The sequence below is a fragment of the Psammomys obesus genome, unplaced genomic scaffold (assembly GCF_907164565.1).
Source record: "Psammomys obesus unplaced genomic scaffold, mPsaObe1.curated_primary_1811, whole genome shotgun sequence".
In the NCBI taxonomy this organism is placed as follows: domain Eukaryota; kingdom Metazoa; phylum Chordata; class Mammalia; order Rodentia; family Muridae; genus Psammomys; species Psammomys obesus.
Window position 1 is genome coordinate 1381350 of NW_026596326.1, and position 10093 is coordinate 1391442.

At 41.2% G+C, this 10093-nt stretch overlaps 1 protein-coding gene and 1 pseudogene across 1 annotated transcript; both read right to left on the reverse strand.

The window, feature by feature from the left end:
• Positions 1-231: 231 nt before the first annotated feature.
• On the reverse strand, positions 232-1167 carry LOC129669088 (olfactory receptor 2Y1-like). Its single transcript, XM_055597190.1, has one exon. It carries the CDS (start codon positions 1165-1167, stop codon positions 232-234), a length of 936 nt encoding a protein of 311 aa, XP_055453165.1.
• Positions 1168-9682: 8515 nt separating this feature from the next.
• The window catches only part of LOC129669075 (transcription factor Spi-C-like), a 945-nt pseudogene continuing 534 nt past the window's right edge, over positions 9683-10093 (reverse strand).

The following is a 10093-nucleotide window of genomic DNA, read 5'->3' on the forward strand; positions in this document are numbered from 1 at the left end:
ACCTATGTTGGGACATAGGGACTAAGGAAGTCGCTTGAATTTGTTCCATATCATTTCTATAGTATAAAATAAATATAAAACGAACAAGTAACGTCAGTAGCAAAAAGTGAGAAATTCCGATTAAAATGATGTTATACAATCGCATTTATGAATAATGTATTCCAATAGCAAACATCAAATACTTTTGCACCAACCTATCGTTAAATATTTTACTAGCCCTTGTTTGCTCTTCTACTTGGAGTCCTTGGCTCTCCCTAGCGCCTTCCACAGAGCCCCCTTCACATCCTTGTTCCTCAGGGTATAGATCAAAGGGTTGAGCATGGGGGTGATGACAGTATAAAAAAGGGCAACAAACTTCCCCTCCCTCTCAGAATACCTGTGGACAGGTTGGAGGTATGTGGAGATGGCTGAGCCATAAAACAAGGCAACCACAATGAGATGAGATGCACACGTCCCAAAAGCCTTTTTGCGACCAGCCGTTGACTTGATGTTCAGCACTGCCCTGGCAATGTGGGCATAGGAGCCTAGAATGAGCACTAAAGGACAGACTAAGATTATGACTCTGGCCACAAACAAATTGGCCTCTGTTCCCCCTGTGTCCTCACAGGCCAACTTCAGCAGAACAGGCAGCTCGCAGAAGAAGTGGTTCAGTATGTGTCCACAGAGAGGCATGGCCATCACGAGGCTTGTCTGAATCAGAGAGTTCACGAGGCCTCCCACCCAGGAGAATGCAACCAGTGCCCTGCAGAGAGGGGGGTGCATAATGGTCGTGTAGTGGAGTGGGCGGCACACAGCGGCATAGCGATCTATAGCCATTGCCACCAGAAGCACACACTCAATTCCTCCCAGGGAGAGCATTATGAAGAGCTGGGCCACACACCTTCCAAAGCTGATGGTCCTGTCAAGTCCAGAGAGATTGACCAGGAGCTGAGGCACGGTGCTGGCCGTGTAGCAGAGGTCCAGGAAGGAGAGGTGGCAGAGGAAGTAATACATGGGTGTGTGCAGGCGGAGGTCCAGTCGAGACAGAATGATGATCATGGTGTTGCCAAGGAGAGTCAGAGAGTAGAAAATAGAAATGAAAGCAAAAAAGACAGACTCCAGGTGGGGCCAGTCTGAGAATCCCACCAAAATGAAGCCCTCTTCTGAACTGGTGTTCAGGCTTTCCATAGTCTTTCACCTGCGCAAACAGAAGACAACTCAGTGCTTCCCATGAAGAACATGAACGACTATTCCCTCCTCAGATAACTTAAAATTGCAGATTTTGCCAGGTGGTGGTGTGTACCACTGATCTCAGTGATCAGAAGGCAGGGGCAGGTGGGTTCCTGAGTTCAAGGTCAGCCTGGTTTACATATTGAGTTCCAGGACAGCCAGAGGTACACAGAGAAATCTTTTCTCAAAGAGTTTTGTTTTAGAGTTTTTATTGATGTTGATATTCTTTCCATTTCTGTTAAAACATCCTTATAGATATGTTTGTTAATTCCTAGACAGGATATTTTGATCATATTTATTTTCACTCCTTTTCACTTCTCCTAACCCCTCCATCCACCAACTTCCCCAACCCTCTCCTAACTTCATGTCCTCTGTCTTCCAAAGAAATATAACCCACTGGATCTAATTTGTAATGTCAGTTTATACATGGGCATGGGACTAACTACCAGAGCGTGGTTGGCCTGCTGGAGGCTGCACCCTTGATGAAAATGATGACTTGTTGAACTGATGCCTCCTGGCAGCCATCAGTTGTCAATTGCTCCTTCTTTAGCCAGGGGTAGGGTCCTGTGAACCCTTCTGTCCTCCATACTGGCATGTTGCCAGGCTTGATCTTGTACACACCTTGTACAGGCCACCAAGCAGATCACTGGATTGTAGGGGTGTGGCCTGTCTTGAACCCCATCCCTGTTGCCTGTTTGTTCTATGACTTTAGACAGGCTACTCAACCCTCTGGAAATATTTCCTTGTCTGGAAATGTTTCCTTGTCTGAATGTAGAGATAATGTAGGGCCTTCTTCATATTTTTAAAAATCTAATGTTTTCAAAATCTAATGTGGAAGATGCAACATTAGTATTTGGTATTATGCTATTTTCCTAGTCTCTGAGATAGACTGTCTCAGTAGTTTGAGACAGAGGATGAACCAGACTGAGTTCATAAGTCTGACTGTTTGGTCCTTTCTTGCTATATCAGACAATATTTTGAAATTATCATAGCAAACATGTATTCTACTTCTGTAGCTTGATAAACAATAATGATACAAGGAGTTTATTAGTATATGAGGCTTATGTTGCCCTTGCAGTAGAGTATGGCTATGTGAAAGTAGAGGGTTATTTATAAATGTATATTGTCAACTCTAAGGCAATGCCTTAAGATGGTATTTTAAAAACTAGCAGACTTGAAAAGTTTATGTACTAAGCAACAAGAGAAAGCTGACATCTGTAAAAAAAATTGTTAATAAATAATGAAAGTCATATATATATATATATATATATATATATATATATATATATATATATATATATAAAAATTTATTCTTCTCACTGTCCTGAGTACTTGGGAGGTAGAGGTTGGAGGATCAGGAATTCAAGATTATTTTCAGCTGCATGGCGAATTCACGGCCCTACAGAGCTTTATAAGATTATTAGTTTGCTTTCTGTTGTTGTGATAAAACACTGACCAGGTAAAATTTTGGGAGGAAAGGGCTTAGTTTATTTTACAGGTCACTGCTCATTATTAAGGGTAGCTAGGACAGGAGCTCAAGGCAGGAGTTCCGAGGAATACTGCTTATCACCTTGCTCCTTCTAGCTCTCTCAGCTACCTTTCTTATATCACCAAGGCCCATCTGCCTAGGAAAGGTGCTGCTTCTAGTAGGCTGTGCCCTCCCACATCAAACATTAACCAAACAATCTCTCAAAGACATGGCTGCAAGCCAATCTGGTCTGGGCAATCCCCCAACTGAGACTCCCTCAAATGAATCTGAGCTGCGCCTATTTGACAGCTGAATCTAAATAGGACAGAGACCCTGTCTTAAAACACACCAAAAGGTATGCCTAAACCACCCACCCACCCAACCAAGAAAACAAGCAAAGCATGGATGAAGAGATTTCTATCTATGCTCAGTGTGAATAGCCTTTGCCACACTGACCCATGATGCTTTGGGATAAGTTTACTGAACTGGAAGGTGACCACAGACACCCTAGAGCTGAATTGATGATTTCAACAAGATGTTTTGATTTCTCCCTCATGAAAAAGAGTAAATCTGTCAACTATAAGATAAATTCTATATTTAAGTTATATATATATATTTATATAAGATAAATTCTATATATCTCACTACCAGTTTTGTCAAAGATGTTTTTTAAATACCCTCTAATAAGAAAGCGCCAGATATTTTAGGTTCTCAGATAGATCCTCACAGGTCAGATCAGTCACTGCACATGTCACCCTTTCGGAAAGTTTGACTTAGGTGCAAAGCAAAGAAACAGTTATTTGATAAGGGTCTCCCCCTTTTTTGAGATAGTTTCATTATATATAGCTTTGGCTGGCCTAGAACTCTATAAAGACCAGGCTGGCTTTAAACTCACAGAAATCCATCTGCCTCTGTCTCCCAAGTGCTGGGATTAAAGGTGTCCATCACCACACCAAGAATTTGATGAGTTTTTGGTTGAGGTTAAAGGTGGCACAGCTCTATAATTCTAGCATTCTGAAGTCTCAGGCAAGAAGATCATGGGATTGAGGTCAGCCTGGACGACATAGTGAGAGTCTGTTCCCCTAAATGTAAAAACAACTACAATAGCAACAAGAAAACAGTACCAAATAAAAAGCATCATATGTTGTTAGATGAGTGAATGGACGCTTTCCATATTCTAGCAATACAGTAAAATGCACGGTACATAGAAATAGCTCAGAAATATAGGAATATTCTCAGGGGGAAATTAACAAGTCTACAATATATATAGGAATATTCTCAGGGGAAAATTAACAAGTCTACAATATATCTCAGCTGGTAGCACAGCAATTTATCCAAGCATGGCTATAGCATTATTAACAATTTTTAAAACCACAGATAGAAACTCTACGTTTGCAGCTGTAGAAAAGCTTGGGCTTCTAATTATGTGATACATGTATGGTAGAATCATAATCCAAAATAATTTGACCTTGATGAAACTAGATTTCAATAGTCACCAAAATAGGTAATAGGTGACATAGAATCAGAGAAAAATGGACAAATGTGGAGTGGGTGTGAGGAAGAAACCTGCAGTCCTGACAGCCGTTTTCTAAGAAATTATAGACACAGATGGAAAGATGTAATGACCTGAGACTCAGCACGACTCAACACTGAGACTCAACACGGAGTCAACAGTGTTTCCCCAACTGAGTATACCTAAATCCGAGGTTAAACAGGGCAACAATGAGACCTAAAAATCATTCCCTGCAAGAGTTTGTTTAATGAGTCCTTTGCCTTTATTTCCTCTGCAGCTAAGCCCCCATTTCCTTCTTAAAAGGGATCTTCCTATTTACTCCAGCATGTTTCATGCATCCATTTCTCACAAAACGCAACACCATGACTGATGGGATGAGTGTGGTGGGTGCCTTGTCTTTCACAGAATTAGTTTCACTCTCTGGCTGGCTGTCACAGAAGAGCACTGAAGGATGAGCTCACTGAGCCTGCAGCATTATCCCGGGACAACTGTTGGACAGGTCCTTAGGCACAAAGCTTTGAAGGCAGTTCAGTCTTGTTTAGTGGGGTGAAGATATTGTCTTGCTTCCTGGGGATCTAGCCTCTTTTTCTGGCAAAGACCCATATACCATATGCCATAGCCCCAAGCTATGCAACCTCAAGGTCAAGGTACTTTCTTTCTCTGCCCCATCAAGTGACTCCTTTTTTTTGCCTAAATATGCTTTGACTTCTGTGTGTTCCCCTTATGAGACTGTGGCTCTATGGGATGTTCTGTGTTTTTTAGTTGTCAAGGCTCCGGAGATTGGGCTGGTCTTCAGAACCACATCAATGTCTACCTAGAACGCTGAGGCCAGAGACTCCCTGTGTTTCACACTCCTCACCTTGCAAATCTTACATTGCCCATGAGTCTGTTACTTAGGTACCAGTTTCTCCGGCTTGCACTCCTTGCTAATTAATGTCTTGTAGATTCCTTTATTCACCTTCTAATGTTACCAATATGCTAAACTTTGAACCCCTTCTCTTAATCTTTGTGGTGCACAGATTTTTTGATATTTCCATATTTGGCTTTCTTCATTATAAAGATCAGATTTTATCTGTACTCACTTCCCTGTATGTGTCTGTACATCTATGAAATAATTAACTTTTGATCATCAAGGATGTTAAATTTATTTCTGACAGTATGTATGATTAAATCCTTCTTCCTGGGCCACTATTTTGATGATCTTGCTAGGTTATAATGGGACCACATTCAAGCCATACCAGCTTAAATTTAGTTCTTAACAATGAAAAAAAATCCTACCAACTCATCCCTAATCACCTTCTTTGAGCATGTATTGTTTAAGTTTGAATCTGCTTTCACTTTGTTTCGTTAGACCTTCACATGTGGCTGTTTTATTGTTAGGACATTAACGTCACTATCAAAACAACCAGGCATGGAAGCATTGTTCTACCTTTGCTCTAACCCCACACTCTCGTACAGGCCCACTTATCCTCTGATGTGCTCCCATCCCTTTCATGATGGACACAGAACTCTATCGCATTTTTATTCCACAAGCTTTTCAGGAGACCTGAAAGGCTCTTCAATCAAATATCCACGACTAATCTACCCTGGATACTTGGTATATATCCCCAAACCATAGATTATTCATAGTGTAGCTGAGCTTCAAAGAGTGAATTAGGAGATGGCTGTTTTTCATGACCTGCACGCAGAACACAGCCTCCATTTATGATGGGACCTCCTGGGTGTACTCCTCCAAAAACTTCATGGTTTGTTTCCACAACTCTAATAACACTTCTATTCTTTGGTCCTCAGTGATGCTTGCAACTTACTGTGTGTCTAAGAGCCCCACTGTTTATATTTTAAAACTTATTTCACTAACTTTATGCATTTCCTAGAAAGAGATTCAGGCAAGAATTTTTCAGACCTGATGTATAACAGAGCAGTGTGGTTAGGTGAGAGAGAATGTAAGACTTCGTAAGGGATAAAATATTTTTACATCAATTTAATGTTCTTTGCTCCCAAACTAATGACCCAGAACAGTAGAGTCTAATGCTGATTGCTTAGTGGAATCTTTCTTTTTGAAGTGTGAATGTGAGTATCTCATCCAATCTCCACTTACCTGAAGTTCAAAGACAAATCTCTTGCCTTTATCTCTCTTCGTTCTACTGGCTTCAAGGGAGAGGTGAGGCCCACAGAAGACTGGCGGTGCCTTGTGATATCTGGAAGACACTTCTCCCGAGTTCCGCAGTGGGAAGAGCTCAGGTCAGTGCTCCTCTCTCTCAGAAGTCATGACAGCATACATATGGCAGACAGTACTGAGGCACCTAACCTAGGAGATGCAGTGTCCCCCTTTACCCTGACCCTCTGAAACCAAGAAGTAGTAGCTGGTGTGTTACCAACCCTCCTCCTGAAACTAAAGCTGCAAACACCAATTCTGCCCTGAGGGAACTCACATGCCTTCCTGGACATTGAGCCCAGGGCCTCCTGCGTGGTAAAATAAGCACTCTGCCACTGAGTTATATGTCCAGCCTTCCAGAAGCACTCTTTATAGCAGTGGAGAGTGAATTGCTTACGAAGCACAACCTTGGAGACCTCAGGGTCCCACTGTGGCAATTACAGTGAACTTGACTGGCTTTCCAAGACCTACCCTGCAGCCCTCAGGGCTCTCTACTCCCCACCCCCGCTCTGTCAAACCTAAGTGACCTATTGTGCATTCTCAGGACAGCTTCTTACTTGCTCTTGTGATTCTGCAGCCCGAGATTCCTTCTTCTTCTTCACTTTGTTGACCCCTACTAGCCCTTTGACAGACAGATCAAAGTCCACATCACACTTGAAGCCTGACATGTTCACTGAACTACAGCTGTCTTCCTTCCTCTGGAGTCTAGAGGATGATGCCTAGATCATTGATCATTGATCATTGATCCTTTGATCCAACTGATATTTGTTTCCTTTATATGAGTTAGGATACATTCATTTCCTTCCTTTCTTCCTCTTTTGCTTATGAATTTTATCCATATTTATTACTTTTAAGATTAGAATACAAAGTAATAGCTTTCATCACTACATCTTCATACATATGTACATTATATTTTGCTCTTATTTTTATCTTTCCCATTGCCATTTTTCAATCCCTGCTTATGCCTAGCTAGTTCACTTTCTTTCTCTAGTTCTGCTTTCTATTTTCTTGATTGCATGTGTCCCTTTACCTTCTCCATTAATATCCTAGTTTGCTTTCTAGTTCTATGATAAAGGCCACAACCAAAAGAAACTTGGAGAGGAAAGAGTTTATTTGATTTTTGTATCTCACAGTTTATCATTCAGAGAATTCGGGGCAGGAACTCAAGGCAGAAACAGAGGCAAGAACTGAAGCAAAGGCCATTGAGAAATACTGCTTACTGGCTTGCTCTCCCTAGCTCGCTCAGTTTGCTTTCTTATACAGTGTAGGACCACCAGCCCAGGGGTGGCAACACCTATAGGGGCCTTAACCCTCTCGTGCCAATTATTAATTAAAAAAAATGCCCCACAGGCTTGTGTACAGAAAATCTAATAGAGGCATTTTCTCAAATGAGGTTTCTTCTTTGCAGATGACTCTAGTTTGTGTCAAATTGACAGGAAAACTAACCAGCACAATTAAGATAGTTTCCTCCTTTCTCATGATGTTCTTTCTAGTTTTGTGAACTGCATACACATGTACACACATACACATACATGTAACTTTAGATCTAGAGTCTTATGCATGAGGGAAAATATTGAATTTGTGTTTTAAAGATAGAGTTATCTTTAGTTTGTTTTCAAATGGGTACAGTTTAAGGTTTTGTTTTGTTTTTTTTGACAAATTTCATATGAGTAGTGTATTTAACTAATTTCTCCTCTCCTCTCTCTAGTTCCATCCACATCCCTTCCAATCCTTCTTCAATTCATGACATTTTACTCTTTACTTATTATTATTATTACATGTATATCTACTTATAAGTTTATAAATACAACCTGGTGAGTTTATTTAGCATTTCTCATATGTATATATATTTAGAGATGGTGACGTGGGATTGGATTGCCTATCAGGAGGCTTTCCTACCTCCAGACTGCCTGTAGCCCTTCCTATAGGGATAGGTCCTTGTGAGATCTCTTCAGTCACACTGACATGCCGATTGCTGGTGTCATTCTCAGGTCTTGTTTAGATGACCATACTGCTGAGACTGCCTGGCTGTAGCTTCTCTATCATATATAAAAGTTGCATTTTTGCAGCATATGTTCTACCCTCGGGGTCTTTTAAGTTTTCTGCTCCCTCTTATGTGCTGTTTGTTTTTGTTTTGTTTGCTTATTTATTTACTCTCTTTACAGCCTGACCCTAGCCTCTCCCTCCTCCCTCAGTTCTACCCTCCTGCCCCTTTCTCCCCCTTCCCCACTCTTCTTCTCCGAGAAAGGAAGGCCTCCAAAGGGTACCCAATCCACCCTGGCATCTCAAGTCAGAGCAGGGTTAAGCACATCCTCTCCCACTGGGGCCTGGCAAGGCAGCCCAGCTAGGGAAAAGGGATCCAGAGGCTGGCAACAGAGTCGGAGACAGCTCCTACTCCCATTGTTAGGGACCCACATGTTGACCACTCTGCATATCTGCTACATATGTGCAGGGAGCCTAGGCCCAGTCCATGCACACTCTTTGGTTGGTGGTTCAGTCTCTGTGAGCCCCCATGGGTGTTTTTCGTTTTCCAAGGACATTTCATATCGATTTCCATAGTGACTGGATTCATTTAAAGTCCCAAGTGTCTTCTTGCTGACTGTCCTGCTGAATGTGGTGAGACAGAATCCCAATGTAGTCTTAGTGTGCATTTCTCTGGTGGATAGTGAAGTCGAACATTTTCCTGTATGTTGATTGGCTGTTTGTACATCATCTGGAAAAACTATTGGTTCATTCCATTAGCCCATGTATTAAGTGACTGGTTTGATTATTATTATTTGTTTTTTTTGCTTTTAGTTTTCTGAGTTCTTTGCATGTTCTAGATATTAATTAATTTTCTGTTACATAAATAGCATGAGTCATCTTCTATTCTTTAGGTTGTTCATTCACTCAATTAATTGTTTTCTTTTTGTGAAAAAGCTTTTTAATTTCATGGAAATTAATTTTTCTTTTTTTCTTTTTTTTTTGCTTGAAATTAAATTGATTTTTAGTAAAATTACCAAGTGCACCTCAGCATTTCTCAGAAGACTGGTTCCAGGATGTTATTGGCTACCCAGTTCATGGACACTAGCAAAGTATTTGCAGGCAAATTATAAGCACTCTTCTGAAACATCTTTAGGTTCCTTTTAATATCAAAGTAGTGTAAAATCTACCTAAAATTTTGTCAGGAAAAGATGAAAAGTCCAAACACTTTCTGTGCAGAGTTCTCCCTAGATGATTTTGCCTCATGGGTGTGGAATCTGTGAATATGGAGAACACGTTATCTGCTTTGGAAAAATTCTGAAGCTTGGGTTTTCTGGTGCTAGCAAGGTAAGGAATGAGAGGGTACTGGGATGGCTTAGCTCTGGTAATTGGAGTGAGCATAGTAGTTTGCATTCCAGTGGCTTATGAGGAGATATTCCTGATCAGGCTGGCCATACTGTGAGTAGAAGAGGCTTTTCCCCAGGAACTGAGATGGAGCGAGTCTTTGGAGAATAGCTTCACTGCACTGGTAGATCAGCTTTTTCTGGATTTTCATGATCTTGCCAGTTCTGGCATTATTCCTCAAGGCTATTTTCTGGTTAGTCATGGGTTTTCAGTTGCCTTTTCTTTTCCCCAAAGCTCAGCAAGCTTTGCTTTTCTTTTCTTCTCTTCTTCCTCTTCTTCTTCTTCTTCTTCTTCTTCTTCTTCTTCTTCTTCTTCTTCTTCTTCTTCTTCTTCTTCTCCTCCTCCTCCTCCTCCTCCTCCTCCTCCTCCTCCTCCTCCTCCT

What these genes read in the sequence shown, in the direction of transcription:
- LOC129669088 (XM_055597190.1), bottom strand. Translation starts at nt 1,167, where the DNA reads ATGGAAAGCCTGAACACCAGTTCAGAAGAGGGCTTCATTTTGGTGGGA.